We start from the raw sequence: 23,041 nt of genomic DNA, 5'->3' as shown, positions 1-23,041 counted from the left end.
CCAGATTTGGTTCTCTTTGCCTCCAGTAATTTGTAATATTTATTCCCGTAGCTATGCAGAAGACCTTACTTCAGTAACGTCTGGCGCTAGCCAGGGTCCACACAGCTTTAATTCCCGTAGCTATGCAGAAGACGTTACTTCAGTAACGTCTGGCGCTAGCCAGGGTCCACACAGCTTTAATTTGGTGTTTGTTTGTTTGTTTGTTTGTTTGTGTCACGCCTGGCGCTATCCTGTATCTGTCCCGTACCGTACCGTACCAACAAAGACAGGTGGCCACAATATGTTTGTTTGTTTGTGCCATCGGCATGCCTGGCGCTATCCCGTACCTGTCCCGTACCATCAAGTGTACGGTACCATCAAGAGAATGAGTATATTATGCGAAGTGTATCGGGGAATGCATTCAGCGCAGTAACATTTTGTGTGGATTTGTGTGCGAGGCCGAGATCCCACTAGCAGGCTGGCTGGGCCGCCTGTCGAACAGCCCGGGAATCGCATGTAGGCCGATAGCATAATAATTATAACGTGTATACAGTCATGTAGATGTATAGCAGGGAGTCATATTATGTAAACGACTCCCTGCTGTATGGGGAGATTTTCTGGAAAGAAATACGAAGTAGGGAGACGAGTAAATGCAATTAGAATGGATGTTAGTTGCCGACAGTATAATAATAAGAATAAGACGAACGCCCGTGATCGGCAGAGTCAGCGCCGGTCCCAGGAAACGGCACGACAGACATCCCGTCGACTCCAGAACGCCCGTGATCGGCAGAGTCAGCGCCGGTCCCATAGCTATGCAGAAGACGTTACTTCAGTAACTCATTGAAACGTTTTTGCAATACAATGATGTAGCTAATCAAAGGAAAAAAACTTTTCCATCAGTTCTAACAACATGCACGATGAGCTAGGCAACAAAGCATAGCGCAGGGCCCTGAGCTTCCAAGCTCTCTCGTTTGGTATTTGTGTGTTTGTGTGTTTGTTTGTTTGTTTGTGTCACGCCTGGTGCTATCCGTATCTGACGGCAAAAAAGCATAGGATGTTATAAATTTTTCGATTTTTCCTATTTTATTCCCAGGCAAATCCTGGGATTCGAACCCACACTATCGTCCTACATGCATTCCCCCATACACTTAGCATTCATACCCATTCTTCCAAGTTGCTTCACGTTATTATCTTGCGTTTGAAAGCCCTATTAACATTGCGGGCAGCTGTATGTGGCCAGCTGTGTTTGATGGTACGGTACGGTACGGGAGACGGTGTAGTATTACCCTCGATCGTACCTGTCCCGTACCTATCCACTACCGTACCGTGCCATCAAAGACGGCTGGCCACTATGCATATTCAAATAGGGCTTTCAAATGCAAGATCACAATGTGAAACAACTTGGAAGAATTAGTATGTATGCGAAGTGTATCGGGGGATGCATGCAGGGCGCGCGATAGTGCGGGTTCGAATCCCAGGTTATGTCTTAAAAAAAAGGATTTTTTTAAAGAATTTATAACATCCCTATGCTTTTTTTGTCTAGGTCATCAAGGCAAAAAAGCATAGCGTAGGGCCCTGAGCTTCCAAGCTCTCTCGTTTATTTTTGCTTTGTTTTTGTTTACTGCCATGGCTGGCTACCGCCCCTTCCCTCCATATTGGCCTATATTCTCTGGCCACGGGAAGGTGAAATAAATAAATAAATAAATAAATTTTGGACTTGCTATGACACATTTGTATGTGTATGATTTCCATGCAACAAACATGCGTGCAAGATGGTCATTGACCTCGTCTATTTTCCGTACCGTATGCACCACAGTCCACTTCACTCTCATTTCCGCCAAAGTAGGAGTTTGACCTGTTTGTATGTAAACGCAGCCATATGTGTGACCATACACAAGTGGTTTCGCTGGAGAGACATCAGGCTCGCTGCCGCAGAACCTCGCCGCCAAAGCGGAACTCCAGTGCATGTGTGACCGGGCTCTTGAGCCAACGAACTGTTCCATGGGTGATGTGTGTAGATGCATGATTGCATAGAATGACTGTGCATATTCTTTATCGATTCGGATTAAAATTTGTCTCCTTGTCGCCAAACTGTTCATTGTACTTCCTATGTATGCTTCTGCAAATCCCGATAGGTGCAAAGAAACAAACAACAGCAGTTTCAACACAAGATACACGAATTGCACTGCCTCAAACGATAGAAAACGAAATCAAAATGAAGCAAACATATTCATAAGAATAGACAGGCTAAAAACTAAACACCGTTGAAGGTTTTGAGATTCTGCGAGAGTGGTGCGAAATTGAAATAAAGTGAATAGCTTTTAGAAATGGAACAAAACCGATTGTGTATATTATCTTTTTTTTCTAATGAAACTACAGTACTTAGTATGTTTGCAGGTGTGAGACTATGAGCAGACATGGTGCACTCACATGATACAAGCAAAACTAAGAATATGCTGTGTAGACTATCAGACGGAGTGTGGTTACAGTGTATAGGCTACTGTGCATGGATTATGCGGTGACGTGCCACTACTGTGCATGGATTATGCGGTGACGTGCCACTACTGTGCATAGACTGATACACTCTGGAGAGTGCTGTGGGTGGCAGAGTGGACTGTGACATTGCTCCGAAAATATTCAAACGTTTGAGAGATGGCTTACAGGGCAATGCCCGGGTGTGTCTAGCTCCATGATAGCATTTTCTGAGCAGAATTGGTCACAACCTGTAGGGAAAAGGAGAAGGCCGATTACACTGTGATAGAAATAGTAATGTGAAACTGAACACAATACAGTACAACTTGAGTATACATGAAACTTAACTGCAAGGGCATACAAATCTGTACATTATGTCCAAGGTACTGTACAACATTACCTGAGAACAAATGACTCCTATAGCATTATGCACCAGCAACAAAATAGTACTTTATACCCAATACCATCGTATATCCATGCAGTGCTCTATGATCATACTAAAGTTTTAATGTGTATGTAGAACTGAATGTCAGGTTTGATATTTACACTTTTGTTTGACACACTATAGCATCCATATTCATCACATACTCTTTCTAGCTCATCATGGATGTTATGAGAACTGATGGAAATGTTTTTTTTCCATTGGTTGGTTATAGTGTTTTACGTCGACCATGACGGCTACAATGCCCAACCATACTACAATGAACTGATCGGCTACATCATTGTATTGCAAAAAAATTCCATCTGTTCGAATAACATGCATGATGAGCTAGGCAAAAAAGCATACCGTAGGGCCCTGAGTGAAAGAAATAAACGTTCTTTTTGCATTCGAGGGTAATACGACACTGTCTACCACCTCGATGACCTAGGCAAAAAACGCATAGGGATGTTATAAATTTTTCATTTCTCCTATTTTTTCAAGACATAACCTAGGATTCGAACATGCACTTTCGCCCTGCATGCATTCCCCCGATACACTTCGCATACATACTCATTCTTCCAAGTTGCTTCACGTTATGATCTTGCATTTGAAAGCCCTATTTGAATATTGTGGTCAGCTGTCTTTGATAGTACGGTACGGTATGGGACAGGTACGGGATAGCGCCAGGCATGCCGATTGCACAAACAAACAAACACCAAATTAAAGCTGTGTGGACCCTGGCTAGCGCCTGACGTTACTGAAGTAACGTCTTTTGCATAGCTACGGGAATAAAGAATATTCGTTCGTTCCTTCGTTAGCATCAGGAACGTTCGATTACTGATAAATTGTGTTCGTTTCATCGCAAGACTATTCAACCATACTGCTATACAGTTACACATGCAGCACAATCTTTGGTGCTTCTGTCAACATTTGAGCGGCTCTTTTTCCATCAGTTTTCCGATCAAGAGTGAATTTTGGGACTGTGAACATGTGGTCTCTTCATGTTGGCAGCAGCACTGCAATTAACTTACGACTTGAAGATCCGATAATGCCTGGAGGATGCTCCCATATGTGCTGAGGACCTCTTGTTTCATCCGAGTAACGAGCTTTGCATTGCTTGAATTGCGCCTAATGCCTGAAAATACAGCAAGCATGAAAGATGAACAAAATGTAAGATGGAACTGGAGTGTCGGAAACCTGACACAAATATCAGTTTATGCTGAGCATTAACTGTAGTTAACAGTCACGTAACACCCTCTCAGCTGGCTCTCTTGCATGGGGTCCACGTTGCACTTGTTCCTTACCCATACCACAGCTGATACGCTGGCCTTGTCACTGTCTGTGCATGCGACCACGTGCACATGTTGCAAACACAACCGGGGGCTGCGCGCCCTTCACTGACGTCGGCTTAGCATGGCAGCTGGCTCACTAAACTGCCTGTGCATACCGATTCTCCTTTCAAGCATTTGTTGTTCCACGCTTGCTTGCTGCTCTGGCTCGCTGTTTTCTCACAAACTAGCTCTCTGCCAGAATTTTCCTCTCTGCCAGGATTTTTTTTCCGCGGCAAGCTCTCGTTCGTTGGAACGGACTTTTCGGGCCAGAAAGCCGCCCTTGTTCTTCAAATCCTATCCTGAGTCCACAAGAGTAATCCTGCAATCGTCAGCGGAAGCGAACTTTCTCGCTCTCAAACATCGACAGCCTGAATGGACACTTCAGGCCGGAAAACTGTCCTCATAGGACTCTCCTGCTGAGAATGGAGAACGCCACACCGCGGCAGACTGATGGCTTTGGAAGCGGCGGACGTGAGCCGTGTGGATGATGGCGCTGCTCTCGGCATGAGCCCGCTTCACACCATGATCCGCTCACATTGCTCAAGAAAGAGCGCGAGGGTGTTCACGATCTTCTCACGTAAATCGAGACATTCACAATGCTTGCCGATAGTGACCAGTATGGCACACATAGATCTGTCGGAGCTGTTGGCCCTATCAAGGAATGGTCGCCCATTCGACTCGCCAATTCAGGTCGGCAGGCATGCTGGACTCTAACTGCTAGTTCATCACGGCTCTGCGACAAGCCGAGTCGGTCTACCCCGCGACAAGGGGACCTGCACACTCGGGCCTACCCTGAGTCACTTGAGATCCTTCTCGACAGTGGAGGGAAATGTTTGTCCTTAGCAGACCACGGCCTACACGCCATACACACGTCTGTCGTATCTAGTCCTTGCTAGTTTCTCAACTTTATCAAGGCTTTGCTATAGATGTGATTGATAATAATAATAATAATAGAAGTGTGTGGGTTACAGTGAGGGCTGCGTCCCACCCGCCTGTGTGGATTCACAGGAAGTGTGAGTTACGAAGTCTGAAGAAAATGTTGAACGGCCTCTGCTGGGATGACGACTACACCATAGCTCAGTGGTTAGAGCATCGCTGGCTACAAGCGAGGGTCCCTGGTTCGAGTCCTGGTGGTGACAGTCAATTTTTTCTTCAGACTTTTCCCGTTTGTCTCTTTCCCTCAAACCAGTCAATAATAATAATAATAATAATAATTTTAGAATTGCGATCAACAGAACGAGCTGAACCGACATTTTCACAAAGGCTTTTATTGTATTCAAAAAACGAGTGTATACGAAGGCAGTGAAGAACATGGAAGAAAGAAAAAATGTGATATGGAAGAAATGATGAACAAAAAAGTTTTTTGAATACAATAAAAGCCTTTGTGAAAATGTCGGTTCAGCTCGTTCTGTTGATCGCAATTCTAAAACTATTGTCGCCTCGACGCCTATTTAAATACTAATAATAATAATAATAGTAGAAAGGAAAAGGACATAATATATTATGGAAACGAGTTAAGAGTAACTCTCCACCACTGTAACTAGATACTATATACAGTCAGAAAGTGCAACAACTAGGCACAAAACTGACAGAGTACTGAGACATTCGACGTCCTGACACCTAGCTTCAACACATCTCCGTAACTTTTATTATTGGCTCAATACCCGAGTTTCAAATAATAATAATAATAATAATGTTGAACGGTCTCTGCTGGGATGACGACTACACCATAGCTCAGTGGTTAGAGCATCGTTGGCTACAAGCGAGGGTCCCTGGTTCGAGTCCTGGTGGTGACAGTCAATTTTTCTTCAGACTTTTCCCGTTTGTCTCTTTCCCTCAAACCAGTTCATATTTTATGACTTGGGGCTCCCCGCGTGCTAGTTTGTACGTGAAGTGTGTGGGTTACAGTGAGGGCTGCGTCCCACCCGCCTGTGTGGATTTACAGGAAGTGTGAGTTACGAAGTCTGAAGAAAACGTTGAACGGTCTCTGCTGGGATGACGATTACACCATAGCTCAGTGGTTAGAGCATCGTTGGCTACAAGCGAGGGTCCCTGGTTCGAGTCCTGGTGGTGACAGTCAATTTTTCTTCAGACTTTTCCCGTTTGTCTCTTTCCCTCAAACCAGTTAAAATAATAATAATAATAATATTAACTGGTTTGAGGGAAAGAGACAAACAGGAAAAGTCTGAAGAAAAAATTGACTGTCACCACCAGGACAAAATAATAATAATAATAATAATCCACACAATTCAGTAGACACTTTTTCTATCAAACGTTTTCTTTCCCTTCTCTTCAGGATAGTACAGGGAATGTTGGAAATTAGAAAAACACATAACTATATAGAGAATGAAAGAAAGAAAAAGTCAACACTTCAACATAGGTGTTAAAAATGATTAAAGTGTTAAAAACTCAAAAACAAACAGCTGCAAGTTGTAGACAAACACGTTGAACACATCAGGGAACACTTGTCACACTTTCACGAGGTGTGACACCAAACAACTGCAACGATAACACATTCTCCTTCTGTACACATAGTTCTGGATCTAGTTTACGAATATACAGAGCTTCTAACACAGCAAGATGTAACTTAGACCTTCCACGAGTCAAAATCGAAAAGATATCATCACTATACAACTTACGACAACTAGCACTGCCCGACAAATGACGCTTGATGGACGATGTCCGATCACTTAGCTCTGTCACCTTCGACGCCTGCCGTTGTTCTCTTCCGTTAGGCTTGTTTGGTTGGTTGCTCCGGTCCACACCTCCAACGTCCGTTGATTTCATGTCCGTTTTTGTTGATTTCATGGCCGTTTTCGTGTCACTTCTTGGTCTTCCTCGTTTCCTCTTGTTGATCGTTGTTGTCACTTCCATTATCGACGTATTCAGATCCCCAGTACTCCGTCTCTTCACCTCGTGAAAGTGTGACAAGTGTTCCCTGATGTGTTCAACGTGTTTGTCTACAACTTGCAGCTGTTTGTTTTTGAGTTTTAACACTTTCATCATTTTTAACACCTATGTTGAAGTGTTGACTTTTTCTTTCTTTCATTCTCTATATAGTTATGTGTTTTTCTAATTTCCAACATTCCCTGTACTATCCTGAAGAGAAGGGAAAGAAAACGTTTGATAGAAAAAGTGTCTACTGAATTGTGTGGATTTGCGTCGTTGCATGCGAATACGTATTACGAAACTGTTTTTCCCACCGCCTCCAAACTACTGTTTGAATAATAATAATAATAATATTACCACAGCACCCGTACAAAGGCCAAAGAACAATGCATGAGAATACACTGAAATTAAGCCAAGTCCGCTTCTGTCTCCAGTCAACAAAAAACTCATCCATAAACAATGTCTGATCTCCATTTCGACTTGTCTGCAGCAAATGCTCGTGCTCCTTCTAGGTCGCTGGCATTCTTCAAAGGGATGTCGTGCCCTGCCAGGTCCTTCATGATGGTGGTAGGGAGAGTAGCCGCGGGACGGCCCCTTCGTCCACGTGACCCCGCTTGAAAATAGCAGGACATCGCTAGGCAAGCGGGTGACTGCTCACTCATCCTCAGCACATGGCCAGTGAGGCTACGGCGTCGCTTGTCAACAAGCTCCGACAGTGGCTGCGAGCCACATCTGGAATACAGATCATCATTCGTAATTCTGTCTGGATATCGCACTCCCACCAGGTTTCTGAGCTGTCGGCGGTGAAAACAGTCCAGTCGCCGAAAGACTGCCTGGGGTACTCCCCAAGTCTCACAGTTGTAAAGGAGGACAGGCAGCACAAGCGAGCTGTACAGCTTGAGCCTGGACCTTTCTGACACATGCTTGCGCCCCAGCCAGAGGCTGCACATACTACCGTATGCCTGGGATGCCAGCGAAATCCGCCTGTCGATATCCTCAGCGCTCCCCATAAGAGAGCCAAGCTGCCTGATGCTCCGCCAGGATGAATCGCCTGACGTAAAGTGCACCCATCCCGTTTTTTGCTCATTTACTTTTAGGTTCCAAGACTGCAGTGTCGAGGATATGACGGGTAGTAATTCCTCGAGCCAAGGTTTACTGGTAGAGTAGAACGTTATGTCATCAGCGTACCCGGTTTCTGGAGGGATGCCTCCATCAGTTATAGGTCGCTGTGGGAGTCTTGGGTGACATTCTTGCAGGGCGGCTTCAAGGTAACAGACGAAAAGCACGGGACTTAGATTGTTCCCCTGGGGCGTGCCGATGGTGGTCTGGAATGCCTTGGAAGTGGAGCTGCACATACGAACAGATATGCTGGTGCCACACAGAAGATGCTGTATCATGTGGACTTCATCGCGGCCAAGGAACGAACTCATAACATCCAGGAGCTTGGCTCTGTTGATGGTGTCAAATGCCTTTGACATGTCTAGACATGTATCTGGTAAGGAACGGAGAAATTCTGACACTGTTGTTGATATCCGTGCCAGTATCACGAGTGAGAATACTTTCCTTATTGTATTGAGTAGGACTATCGGTCTCAAACTCGTGAGTGGTCCGCGGGGTTTGTTTGGTTTGGCCAACGGGATTAGGACGCCTGGGCCGACGACGCTCGAGAAGTCTAGGCCTCGGGTGATGCTGGTATTCAGGAGATCTGCAACTATAGGACCGGTATATTCTGCGCCATATTTCAGCAGCTCTCCATGTACCAGGTCCTCTCCACAGGCCTTTTGGTTCTTCAACCGCTGAAGGGCTCGGCTCACCTCAGCAATGGCCACGGGAACCTCCAGCTTATGGGGCGTTGGGCGTTCGACTGTTGATATCAGCGCAGAATAGAACTGCTGTCGAAAGTGCGCCGCGATTATGTCCGCTTTTCCCTGGCTCTGGGCAACAACTTCACCGTCGGTAGACTCAACCTTCACCGAACTATCTGCAGACTTCCGTTTCAGGGCCTTCGCCGCCTGAAACATCTTCACCGAATCAGGAGCGTTATCGATTTGTTCAGCAATTTTGTCGAGGCGATCATTGGCTTCTGAAAGCTGGGTGTTTCTGATTTTATGGAGAACTTGATTTCTTGCTTTCTTTAGCTCTGCTGCGTTGCTCGGCCCAGAGTTGATCAGAACCCTGAGCCCACTTTGCTCACAGGATAGTTCTTGAATTTCCGCACTTTCTTATATCAGAGTGCCACGATTTGAGCGTATCATGTGTCCAACAACCTCTTTGGCTGACTCCCTCATTAGGTTGGTTGTAGATTTCCAGAAATCCACAACGGGAATGCTGTCTGCCACACTAGAGAACAGTAGAGAGGATTGGAGCTTCAGCTTTAGGTTTTCTCGGTATTTGAGGCTCTTTTCAGGATTCGCAAGCTCCGCCACAGCAAGAGGTTTCTCCATACTTTTTGTAGATTTTGCATCGTATGCTCTGAACAAGCGGCTTGTCTCCAGATCGGCAATAACGAGCGTATGATCACTGGCAAGCTGTGTCCCTCCGTACGAGCGTGCCCTAATCAGCTGCGGACGCAGGTGCGTAGGGAGCAGCACGTAGTCAATAATGTTGTAGATTTTCTTTGTTTGGCCTGTTCCCTTGACCTTGACATGGCCTGTCCAGATAGTCCTGTAACGCATTGAATATCGGAATACACGGTGTTTGCCAGCAGGAGTTGTTGAGAAGCAGCCCACTCCACCAGCGCAGCGCCATTCTCGTTTCTAACTCCTTTGCTGTATTGGCCGGCACAAACGCTGGGAGTTGAACCAACTTTGCTGTTGAAATCTCCGGCGCAGATTTTGAGCGTTCTACTGCTCGGAGTCTTCCATGCTCGTGAAAGTGTTTAGTAGAATTCGTCTCGGAGAGCAGGGTTAGCAGTGGCCGTCGGGGTGGTTGGGCCGTAGGCCACGATGAATCTCATGTCCAGTGCCGTCAGTCGACTCTGTCGTGCCCGCCGGTCCTGGGGGATCTTGAAGTCGGCGTATCCGACGCGTTCCGACAGTTTTTTGTATCTGGTAAGGAACGGAGATAAATATTGTGAAACTGCAAAGCCAATGCCGCCATGTCGGCCGCTGTCCTGTCCAAAGCCCACAAGCCGATAGCCTTCACCAATCTGCTTGTCGAAGCTGTCCCGAAGCTTCATCTCCTGTAGGCCGCAGAAGTCAACACGATAATTTTTCAAATCGTTCGTCAGCTGCTGTTGCCTCGTCACAGATGATATTCCACGGACGTTGAACGTCGCGATACGTAACGTTAGCAGTTGTCGTTGAGTGTTCATTGTTGACTAGGAGCGTTGACAAAGAGTTAGATAGAGGAAAGAAAGAAAGAAAGATAGGAGAGAGAGAGAATAAAGAACGCTGAGCAGTCAGCCCAACACCAGAACACCAGATGTGATTGATGGACAGGACAAAAAGCAGCATAATCATGTGGATCACGAACTATGCCCACGGTGTCTTCACCCCATGGCAGTAGGTGCCTGTCTGGTTCGCGTCAGCTTCGTACCCCGTCTACGCCCACTGCGCTGGATATGTTTGGACCAAAATCATGGCAACGTCGGCATAAGCCATACATGCTTCTCAACCGCACAGCACTATCCACATGATTTCTCCATTGGCTAAGAGGCCAGTGCAAGATGATGTTCGGCCGGACCTAACGTCTCTGTCGCATACACCCAGTATATCTCCGACTACCTGCAATGGCGGATGAGACGACAGCCGTTCCGTATCCACTCCACCATTCAGCCCAACGAAGTCATCTTCATAAAGCATCTCACCTAAGAAAGACAGCCGCCATGGCCTAATCCACTATCTCTCAGCATTGGAACGTTTGTCCTCTCGCAATTCGGGCAAAGGCAACCTAGCTGCAGGTGGGAACAATATTTGGCATTATTTGCTGTTGGGAATCTGGATGCACACCCCAGCAGAGCATCAGAATTCCGGACGTTTGTCGGACTCAACACGTTCACAAATTTTCGGAGACCTGAACCATGATGCCGTCCAGCGATTTGGTCAGGACAGCCCAATCTCTGTCGTATTCACTTGTTGGCATCCTCCAAACTGTTGTCATAATTAACGTTCCACATGTTTCTGGAGATCCTAACGTCTTTTGACCGGCTGCACTGCACTAAACAATACCCCATCTAATGGCCATGTACGTCCAGCCGGCGCCCTTCGTCCGGTGTCACCTGCATCACGCTAAACCTGTTCCAATCGGGGCAACTCTACCCGAGAGCACTATCGACCACATCGTCGCCCATCAATTCGTAGATTAACCATCAATGCAGCACCTGCAAAAGCCCCGGGCACAGTGCATGAGCCTGTGGCACCATTCACCCAGTATGGATAAGACAACCGGCAGTGGCGGATGGTACGACAGCCGGCCCGTGTCCACCCCACCATTCCGTCCGGGGCAGTCATCTTGGCTAGGCATTTCTCCGAAGAGAGACAGTTATCTTGGACTAATTCACCATCTTTCAACACTAGATGGTTCGAGCGTGCACAACGCCACTATTGTGTATCTTCTGGCAATTTTATCTCAAACTCATTATCTTAGAGGCCAGTATAGCCTGCTTAACCATTGCAACCAAGCTCATTTCTCAGCTACCTTTGCCATCCCCAGTAATGAAGTTGGGCGCGCCTGCAGTTTCACTTAGTAGTCATTGGAATCGCCTCTCGTCTTACTCTTGGACAATCGTGTAATTTACAACATCTCAACATGCTTTCCTAGCTACGGGTTTCAGTGGCATTCGGAGAAGGTTCCATCCCGTTACTGGAGCTGGGCACAATGTAGCTGGAGATACACCAGCTCGACATCACACCCAGCGAGTCCAGAGAGGTGTACGCACTTGTCCAGCTTCATCTGATCCAAGAACGTGACCTCACATGTGTCTAAAGCGTCATCAGCTGGCTTCACATTCCCGTGGTGCATACACGGCGTGGTGGTGGTCGTGCCAGAAGAGGAAGATCCGGGCCGTTGTACCTACGGCCACACAGATTGCACCAGCGACGGTACCTTCTGCGTATTGAACTTAATCTACCACCGTGATCCAACATCTCCAGATCCATCCAGTACACAACTGCAACCCACTCCCGGGAAACGGCTTGCAGGTCAACGGACGGCGCTACCATGATCTGCCCGTCATCACATTTTTGGGCATGGAGTTGGATTCGCAAGCAAGGGGGATGCGGCAACCATCCCCATAGCCACCGAAGCGCAAGGCATAGTTGGCTCAAGGAAATAATCACCAAAGCACGGGTGAGATCAGACTAGTTGAACACTGTTGTACGGCCTCTGTAAGAGTGGCTGCTCTGCTCCCCTTGCACTCTACGTATCTCGTTAGCATTCCCTGATCGTGCTGCTGTGCCTGGCGTATAGAGGTAGCTAAACTAGGGCTCGCAACGTTTCCGACAGACTTACCTTTAGCGGGCATATGTTAGCTATGTAGCTGACTGGGTATAACGTTAAGCCTATTCCAGCTGCTCTCTCACATCTTGATTGCAACCCACTGAGCATGGCTTCGCTCTCGGTTTGAACAGCTAGTTCAGGGCTCAAGCCGCCATAGGCGGTCTTATTTTTGGGTGGTATTTGTTAGGTGGCCTGCAAAGCACTCCATAAGCCTTTGAGCTGGTCAGTTAACTCCAGGTTACCAGCCCCGCCGCATTCGTCCTACCATGCGGTTGTCAAGGTGTAAGCGTAACCGTGTTAGCAGCCTATCCACATTTGTCCTACCATGTGGAAGCACGGTGTAAGCCTAACCTCTTTAGCTGCCCCTTCCACATTTGTCCTACCATGTGGAAGTGCGGTGTAAGATTAACCTCTTTGCTGCCCCTTCCACATATGTCCTACCATGTGGAAGCGCGGTGTAAGCCTAATCATTTCACCCACTGTGAGTCCCGATCTAGCCCAAACCTGGTCTTGAATGTCTGTGTGTGCAGTGGGATGTTAACAGTCACGTAACACCCTCTCAGCTGGCTCTCTTGCATAGGGTCCACGTTGAACTTGTTCCTTACCCATACCACAGCTGATACGCTGGCCTTGTCACTGTCTGTGCATGCGACCACGTGCACATTTTGCAAGCACGACCGGGGGCTGCGCGCGCTTCACTGACGTCAGCTTAGCATGGCAGCTGGCTCACCAAACTGCCTGTGCATACCGATTCTCCTTTCAAGCATTTGTTGTTCCACGCTTGCCTGCTGCTCTGGCTCGCTGTTTTCTCACAAACTAGCTCTCTGCCAGAATTTTCCCCATCCCAAACCCACCCAACTTTAACGCTTTCTATGGTGCCAGACTCACCACAAAAGCAACTCACATCAACGTTACAAATAAATAGGGACTCACAACATGGTGGTATTTGTTAGGTGGCCTGCAAAGCACTCCATAAGCCTTTGAGCTGGTCAGTTAACTCCAGGTTACCAGCCCCACCGCATTCGTCCTACCATGCGGTTGTCAGGGTGTAAGCGTAACCGTGTTGTCCTACCATGTGGAAGTGCGGTGTAAGCCTAACCTCTTAGCTGCCCCTTCCACGTTGAGAGCATGAAATGCCGAAATGACAACTTTCCCTGACCGTTTGTACTTTCGGAAATTTTTAGCATTTTTACGATGTGAAATGCTCTATAATCACAGGAGCATTGTCTTCACTTGACAGAAACAACAAAAGCGAAACAGTGTCGACAATCCTTCCAATGCCATCTAAAACACATCGCTGGCGCAGCACTCCGCTGCTGCGGAGGAACAACTAGTCACTACTGCATGCTGCAGCAGGTAGAGATTACTGACTTTGCTTGGATGTCGGAGCCCTCATCTTCTGAGGAGCTTGAACTCTACGTGTACGATTCGAAGTTCGTTGAAGAGTGTCATCAATCGGAACATCCTTTCTCTTCCGGAAAAAAACTTGTCCAAGGAATACTGACCACACCCATCCAGAGCAGCAGTGACGACAGCGCCAATGGCAATGGAGGTAAGTTTGGATCGTCTCCAAAGATCAAAAAGGAAACAACCACCCAATGTTGTCTACACTACAGTGTTCGTTTGTAAATCACAGACGTGAACGCCAGTACAGACTACGTACAGTATCGATCTACCGCATGCAGTGCACTGTACTCCTTGACTTAGTGACTGCACTGTGATCGGACGTACGGACGAAGTTTTGTGCACACATGACATTTTCCGATATTTCTCAGCAGTACACTTTGCAAAATTTAGGGGGTTCCATGGAACCCCCGGAACCCCCCCCCCCCCCCCTGGATCCGCCACTGGAGACTCAGTAGAAATACTGAACAGGTAAAACAAGCAAAGGTGGAGGAAGAAGCCTGGAGCATGCAGAACAAGTGACATACGATCATAAGTGGTCCCAGTCCGATCCAATAGGATAGGTTGCAGGGGTGTAGGTAGACTGATCCGTGACTTTCTCAGCAACCAAGTGACTCTGCCAAGTTTGGTGCAATGTGGGCTGGTGCCAGGCATGCCGCCAGAACTACATACAGTAGACTCGTACGCCCAAGAACGCGGTTTCAGAGGGCCAGCCTAGCAAAGTTCTTATTTTTCAGCGCCCCAGGCTACGTTCTTATTTCGCGTTCTTACGCGTCCAACATGACCCGTGACGCTCATGTACAATGCACTTTGCGCTACATGTACCGGTTGTACACTTTACATGCATGTGTAGTATGTGGCGCTGCACTGGGTGATGTTTTCGCGAGGACCCGACAAGAGTTTGTGGTTGCGGACTTGTTTTTCGTGTACTCGGACAAGATCATGAAGGTGCAATCCGCTTGCAAAACAAACCGGCTTGGAGTTCGTTCCTAAATCCAGGCTGGGGCGTTCTTAGATTTCCAGCCTGGACGTTCTTGGGCGCCACGTTCTTGGGCGTACGTGCCTACTGTAGCCGGGAACCAGTCCAAATGGACCTGGGGCTACAAGCCTGGTTTTTTAATGATGAGAAATACGACAAGCAATGCCCTGACCACGGATACTATTGGTATAATCCTGTGCTTGCTATAGAATTAAATGCAGTATTACATCTAGATTAAAGAAATGAGTGTGACAGTACTTCAAAGCATATGCATTCATGTTTCGACATCTGTGAATCCCAATCATAATTATGTACTTGCATAAACCAGTGTCTGCAACACAACAGCGTGCACTGATTGACTTGGAGGATCTATATGATCTGCACTACTCACCAATACACGCGTGAAAGCCCGAAATATGGGAAATCCCCATCACCCGGCCAACATGTTAAGTGCTCTTTATCTCAACTCCCCACACTTTTCATCAATGCGTTATCTCAAGAATGCACAGAGTACTTACGGCTGCATGATCCTCGTTCCGACCATCTACCATTGACCTCGGTGCCCGGTATGCAGCGAATGGAAGAATGGCGCTCCTTTACATATCCAGAATCACATTGATACTGACAGATGTCATGGATTCGCCGGCCAGAACAGTTAACGTTGCCATTCTGAATGGGAGAATAGCTTTCACAGTAGGAGAGTTTTCCTGCATATGACAATAGGTAGAGGCATACACATTCAGCCAGTGAGAGACTCTACATGGCATACACATTCAGCCAGTGAGAGACTCTACATGGCTATTTGACTCACTGAAGATCAGCAGAGCTTGTCACCGGTTTTCTTTCCGTCAGGTTTTGGGTTCAATGCTATGGGAAGTCTGATAGTCCCAAAATTCATATATTTGTCAAAGTTGTAAAAAGGTCCTGCTGCTAGCCATAACATGAGCCATGCCATATACTCATATAAAACCATAAGAGGACAGAGGAAGTGTTTTTTAACTCTGAGTTTCACGCACTAAGCAATCATCAGTGTTAAAACACTTTCTCTGTCCTCTTATGGTTTAAACCAGCTCTGCCCATGGCCAGCAATCGAGGACATCTGAGAGTTGTAATTTTTGTACTCCTCCGAGGTGTGATTTTTGGCGTGCTGGGCCAAGCACAAGGAAGCCATCTGCAAAAAAACTGCAGAAAATGGTTGTTGTTTGATCCTTTGGTGTAATCTTTGTTTCTAGTCGAAGCTAGTTGCTGTTTGGAGCAGAAACGCCTAAATTGACTATTTTCTGCATGTACTCATACATGTACTCATGTACTCAGTCATGCACCAGACTGTCAGAGTATCTACCTCCCTATCAGACCCATTACTAGTCGTGTCTGGGGTACCCCAGGGGTCCATACTTGGGCCGCTCCTATTTCTACTGTACGTTAATGACTTGCCAGCCCTTGTACCAAATGTAAGTCTTTTTGCTGACGACACTGCTCTGATGTGCTCCGACAGCTCGGCAGACAACCTCACGGCCTCCATGCAGTCCGGGGTCAACGCTACAGTAACATGGATGGAAACCTGGAAACTGAAGCCTAACCTCGCCAAAACCGAGGCCATGTTCTTCTCTCCCTCGCCCCCCACTCAACTTCTGTATTTTCCTGGTCTAAATAGTACACCTATTAAAGTTGTTAACGAGCACAAGCACCTGGGCGTTATTCTCGACCGCCAACTCTCCTGGTCTCCACAAGTCCAGTCTGTGTGCAAGCGTGCGAGTGCGTCCTTAGGTATGCTACAACCCCACTGCCAACACTTGAATGATAACTGCAGAGAATTGTTCTTTAAGTCGTACATTTTGCCTATATTTGACTATTGCGATATAGCTTGGTGCGGGTTGTCTCAGACTTTACTCCACAGACTGGAGGTACATCAACGCTTGCTTCTGAAAATTCTGTTTCGAAAAGACCAAACATTTGCCTCCCTTTGTCTTTATAAACTTGCTTCCACGCACCCTCTTCTTGCCCGACATCAGCAGCATCTTTGTATCCTTGTGCAAAAAATCTTCCTAGCCCAAGTCCCGAAACATATTGCCAAGTACAACTGGTTTGTTACCACTAGACCAACACGCAATGCCTTATCACTGCCCCGAGCTAGTTCCTCTCTGTTTTTGAAATCCCCTTTCTTCTCAGCATACTCCCTTTGGTCTAACCTGCCTACTAGCATTAAGACATGCCAGGATATCAGGAAATTCACAGTCCAGCTTTCCACACTGTCTCATCCGAAGTGATCCCATGTATTATTAATGTGCCTCCCTTTCTTTTTTTCTCCCTATCTCCTTTCCCTCTCTGACAGCATCTTTCTTTTTTTCCCTTTTAGCTTGCCGTGGTTGGCTATCACCTGACCTCTCATGTTTATTGGCAGTCTTCGGACGGGCCAGGAGATGTTGAATAAATAAATAAATAAATAAATGCAGTCTCACTCGTATTTTAGCTCTTTTTTCTGGAATGGATGCTGCTCTGCGCCCCTTGGTGAACATTTCCTGCGCTCGTGGAGCAGCTGAAAAGGACCACTGGTATGTCTGGTTCCTGGTTTGAAAGTGGAGAGTCGACTTTTGTGCCTTGAAAAAGGAGTAGAGAGCGATAAAGGTACGTCTGTGGCTTATTTTTGAGTGCTCCTCGTACATTTTTGATCATGATAGAAATTCTCAGACCAAAGTCAGACCAAAAAAGATGATGGCCGTAGAGTTTTCTTGTGGATGTTTTAGTTGTTTCATCTCGTATCTATGTCAGTATCGTGATGGTGAAGTGGAGAGGGTGATTTTCTTCCTCTAGGCTTCGTTCGGCCGACTTTGCTTCGTCCTCGTTGAAAAGTGATCCTGAAAAAAAGGTCGATTCGCAAAATTATGTTGATTTTCAATGTACGTGATGACATGCGATTGCTGGCTATGTCTCGGTATTGAACACTCTCTTGGACAGCCTGGAACCTCTCTGTTTTACATATGTATAGGATATTGATCAAGACGAAGTCTATATTTCCCATATAGACCGAAGTCGAGGTCAATATCCTATTTATCACGATTCCTTTGCCATAACCCCAAAATTTGAATTTTTAGGAGCTATTTTAACCTTTTTAGTATAGCATTTGCACTATAGTGTACATAGGATGTTGCCTATTTTGGGTACAAGACTGTAAGAACAACAGGGTTCAGCAACTGCAGCACAGTGGCTGGGTGGTATAAGGGGTTGCTTGAGATTCATACTGTTGTGGGTTCGAATCCTGCTTGTTCTCTTCCTTTGTCTTCTTTCTTTCAAATTAAACTAGTATACACAGGCGATGCCATATTTTCATCAAGAACAAACAAATACCGTGGAAATAAAGAGGGAGATTTTTGTGTTCTTGAGGCAATACTTACTATACTGTTGGTACATTAAAACAAAAACCTTTGACCCTCTGCACATACTCAGTGATTTGCATTGTTTGTATTTCACCCTACACAACCCACACTTGCACAGACAATCAGGATAATTGAGCACCTGGATAGTTGGAGTTTGCCGAGATAATCAGGGTGTACTGTACTTACGTTCACATGTGGGTTGGGTGCTGGACCACATCCTGTTGGCCATACACACCCCGGTAATAGGACGATTTGGATGGTTCAGCATGTCAAAGCCCAGTCTGCAGGTGTACGTAACTGTATCCTCGTACTTCAACCCAGTCACTATGTAGTTACCATTGGTAGGTGCACTAGGGTCAGGACAGCTTATACCTGTAGACCATGTATGAAGAGAGTCAGCCAATAGCATGTCAATATTGTAAAGTTCAATAGAGTTGAAAAAAGGAAGAAAAGAATGACTGCCACCATCAGGAATCAAAAAAGGGAGCCTTGATTTTGGCCAGCAATGCTCTACCACTAAGTGTTGGAGTAGCCGTCATTCCAGCAGACTTTGTGAACATTCCTTCGGACTCCATGGTTATGTTTTTTTCTGATTGTTTACTTGCTAAATACGCTATTAAGCTGCTATGATACATCATCATGATCATGCTTTCTTGCGTCTCTTTTTTTAACAGTGAGGCACAAGAATACGGGCTAATCGACAAATTTAAATTAATCTTGCTGCTACTTCAAGTACTTCACGTTTTGGGCAAAAAGAGGCAATTATCAGGCTGCGGTGGCTGATTTCATACTATCTGATGCTTATGCACAAGTGTGCGAATAAGTATTCATAACCCTTTCAAGAAAGGTCAATTCGTAATACTGCCGTCAGGCTGCTCCAGGCATATATGCCTGCGTTACTCAAACACTGCGTCAGAAAAGTATGTTGTATACGTACGTGTACAGGTTGGTGTGTTCTTGCTCCATGTACTATCTGCTCGACATGCAGCATTGGTATTTCCTGTGAATCCTGTATCACACACCCATCTAACTCTGTCACCATATTGGAAAGGACCTCCTCTCCCGACTTGCTGTCCTTTCCGTTCTACGTTAAACTGTCCAGATGTTGGTTTTCCTGGACCAGGACATTGGCGGGCTGCAACGAAAGAAAAGATCAAATTACCGTTGCAACAAACATAGCGTATTTTCCAAGGCCATAGCTGGGCATTTACGATGGTTTCAGCCTTAGCCGACCTGTGTCTGATACTAGAAATCCGATCATGTTAGTGAATGTCATACTGGGAGCTGTGCAGCCCCAGACCTGTGTCTGATACTAGAAATCCGATCATGTTAGTGAATGTCATGCTGGGAGCTGTGCAGCCCCAGACCTGTGTCTGATACTAGAAATCCGATCATGTTAGTCAATGTCATGCTGGGAGCTGTGCAGCCCCAGACCTGTGAACACTTGGGTGTGAACTAGTACGATTGGATTTCATTTAGCAGTACTGTACAGAATACGAAGTAGTGGTTGCGACTTCGGCGATGATTTGTAAGAAAGGGTTTGCTCCCCACACTGGAGCTCGCGCTATTCCGCCGACTTTACTTGACACTTGACTGACTCACGACTGCCATCCAGAGCACACGAGAAGTCCATCGAACCTTCGACTCGTCAAACCTGCAAGAAAGCACAGCTTCCTGCTCAATACACAGTGTTTCGGGGAATTCACCCCTCATCAGTTGAGCTTGAGTAGGCTGAGGAAGATTGTGCCTGAAGAGCACCACTTATATAGTGCTCTCCAGGCACAAACATCACCAGGGATACAAACTTACAAAGACGCTCCGTTTCCAGCGAGACAAACACCTCGTGAACACCAGATAGCAGCGTGAGTCAGTGTCGCTCCTGGACGGTGAGAACAGACGTTGATGTTTGTGCCTGGAGAGCACTATATAAGTGGTGCTCTTCAGGCACAATCTTCCTCAGCCTACTCAAGCTCAACTGATGAGGGGTGAATTCCCCGAAACACTGTGTATTGAGTAGGGAGTGGTGCTTTCTTGCAGGTTTGCCGAGTCGAAGGTTCGATGGACTTCTCGTGTGCTCTGGATGGCAGTCGTGAGTCAGTCAAGTGTCAAGTAAAGTCGTCGAAATAGCGCGAGCTCCAGTGTGGGGAGCAAACCCTTTATTTTCTTTATTTTTAGTACTGTACATACTTAACAATATACATTAACCCACATGCATGCACGCATACACACAATAAAACTTAAAACAAACAAAACATCAATATGCACATTTATCCAGACACGCTCTCACATACACACACACGCATGTGCGTGCCAAACATACAAAACGTGGACACATGTACACCAAGCAGATAGAATACAAGGTAGTGGGGTTTGCCATAGTTTTTTCTTTCTTTCAAGTTTGTCTGATAAATATTTATGAGACTTTGCATCGAGCGACACCGTGGATAACATTGAGCCAAGAATTATGCAATAAACCAGAAGAGATATATCTTCACAAGTAGGCAAATAAATGCGTAGGTGCCCGGCAACAGCAATCGGGCGAGTCACAGCAATGTACGTATTGCAACTTCAATGATACACATACACGGTTGACCACCCATGCCTCAAACCGGCGGGTCAACCACATGGTGGCCCGGCAACTTCAAACGGGAACACACCGATACAACAGACACAGTTGACCACCCATGCCTCAAACCGGCGGGTCAACAACCGTGGTGGCCCGGCAACTTCAAACGGGAACACAACGATACAACAGACACAGTTGACCACCCATGCCTCAGACCGGCGGGTCAACCACATGGTGGCCCGGCAACTTCAAACGGGAACACACCGATACAACATACACAGTTGACCACCCATGCCTCAAACCGGCGGGTCAACAACACAACAACATACAGATGTCACAACACTGAGACAGTACAGCACAACACTGAGAGGCAAATGCATTTGACCCTCCCAAAAACCAGTGTTCACGACCAAGCATTTCTCACGGCATCGCTCATTAGCATAACTTCCTACAAGTAACCATGGCAAACCCCTCTGTGGTACCCACAGAGCCACAGCGGCACGCGGACTGCACAACACGCGGACTGCACAACACTGTACAACACTACAAATGTACCTCACTTGTGTTCTCAACACCACATGGGCGTGGGCTGTTCCAGTCTTTGCTGCTAGCCATTACACAGAGGGCATACCGGCTGCACGCCTGACATAGTGATCGGATGCTGCACTTCACCAGCAGCCTGCACGGCATATGGCTGCTTCACAGACACTTGTACTCCGGTGAGCCATGAGTGTGGCCCCGCCAATGCGCACAGAATGGGAGCTCACCCGGTTGCAGTTGAGGATCTTAGTCGAGCAAACTCGGGAGAAGTAGCTGCCGTCGACGAACACGAACACTGGCCGTGAGCTGCCGGCAGTAGCGGTCAGGGACCGGAACTCGGCCATAGCCGAAACTGGGTACATCAGATTATGTGTGCGCAAAATACCGGGCTTAAAGGTCTGAGTCGCTCATGAGATCATTGCTGGCAGCAATCAGGGCGGCGAGTTGAGCGGAGGAGTTGGCACCAGGCGTTGGTTGGCTGTGGAAGCCAGTTCTTGGAAGCGAGTATTCATAATAGGTTCATGTTGCATCTCAGCGGCCCATTGCCCCCGAAAAACAATGTCCTTGATAGAAACCGCAGAAGCCAACATCAGAGGCATCCGTGAATAGCTCAAGGTCAGGGGACTTTGAACACTCGACATCGTAGAAGAAGGATTGGCCATTCCAGTTTGCGGCAAAGGAGCGCGACTATTCGATGTCCAAGTGAGCTTCTGTGTCGATGTTGACTACTAACTGAAGAAACGGAGTTGTCCAGCTATACAGGAGTTGGCGGATGAAGGTCCTGCCAGGAGGAACCACCTTGGCGGCAAGGACAAGGTTCCGATCAGCGACAGCAGTTCCCGCGTTGTGTAGCTAGTGCGCGTGGACTACTCACTCAAAGCCGCTAGAAAGGCAAATAACTTCTGGTCAGGTAGCCGCATCACCTGCTCCATGCTGTCGACTTCTATGCCAAGTACCGTCACCACTGTTGCTGGGCCGACCACCTTGCTGAGGTTGTCGAAGACCTGCGGAACTGTTGCTTTCAGTTGAACTCATTCCATTGACCATCAAGCACACGAACATACGCACCTTGTTTAGTCCAGCGTACTGGTTCTTGTGCTGGCCTGCACAGCTATCAGGAATAGTTTTATATCCAGAATGACTGGGTTGATGATTTCTCCCTAAGATAGGGTAATGCCACGTGTACAGCAGATGTGGTGCATAACGAACGCACAGTGGGCATAAAATCTTCATATCCACATCAAAGGCCACAAGCGTTTGACAACCACACCTGATACGTAGATGATCAACGATCGTCCCTGCACTCAACGTCGCTCCAGCAGTGGTAGCATGTTGCAAACCACCATCGTACGTTGTCCATGTAAATGCGTCTGCTCCTTGTCTACTTCTTTGGCTAGATTTTTTGACAGGTAATCACAGCCATTTCTGAGTTGGCGTCAACGCCACTCGCCATGTCGAGGCCTAAATAACTGGTTCTCTGCTTCGAGTAGTACTGGAACTAGCATGTGATAACTCTACCTCCCAAGATGTGTTCCGAATCCCTTCCCAATACGAAACGTCCAACCAGTGCCCTGATTCAGACATCGTCTAGCAACACAGCAGTTCACATCTGCTTGAAGACTGTATAAGCAAGTTTCATAGTTTTTC

General features: G+C 46.9%; 2 protein-coding genes across 2 annotated transcripts in view; both read right to left on the bottom strand.

The window, feature by feature from the left end:
• Positions 1-23,041, bottom strand: part of LOC135810400 (CUB and sushi domain-containing protein 1-like) — a 187,479-nt gene that overhangs the window by 131,817 nt on the left and 32,621 nt on the right. The window lies entirely within an intron of this gene.
• On the bottom strand, positions 1,995-21,738 carry LOC135810967 (CUB and sushi domain-containing protein 3-like). The gene is made up of 7 exons (XM_065324337.1): positions 21,622-21,738; positions 21,184-21,196; positions 19,226-19,423; positions 18,475-18,660; positions 15,433-15,621; positions 3,904-4,007; positions 1,995-2,702 (listed from the first exon to the last, which is right to left on the bottom strand). Exons 1-7 carry the CDS (start codon positions 21,736-21,738, stop codon positions 2,661-2,663), a joined length of 849 nt encoding a protein of 282 aa, XP_065180409.1. The 3' UTR covers positions 1,995-2,660.

The sequence above is a fragment of the Sycon ciliatum genome, chromosome 2, assembly GCF_964019385.1.
Source record: "Sycon ciliatum chromosome 2, ocSycCili1.1, whole genome shotgun sequence".
Lineage (NCBI taxonomy): Eukaryota > Metazoa > Porifera > Calcarea > Leucosolenida > Sycettidae > Sycon > Sycon ciliatum.
This window is presented reverse-complemented; position numbering and strand designations above follow the sequence as displayed.

What these genes read in the sequence shown, in the direction of transcription:
- LOC135810967 (XM_065324337.1), bottom strand. Translation starts at nt 21,738, where the DNA reads ATGGCCGAGTTCCGGTCCCTGACCGCTACTGCCGGCAGCTCACGGCCA. An exon ending in GAACACACCAACCTGTACAC is followed by an intron (nt 18,661 to 19,225) that starts GTACGTATACAA and finishes CATGGTCTACAG; the next exon opens with GTATAAGCTGTCCTGACCCT. An exon ending in CATTATCGGATCTTCAAGTC is followed by an intron (nt 2,703 to 3,903) that starts GTAAGTTAATTG and finishes TTTTCCCTACAG; the next exon opens with GTTGTGACCAATTCTGCTCA.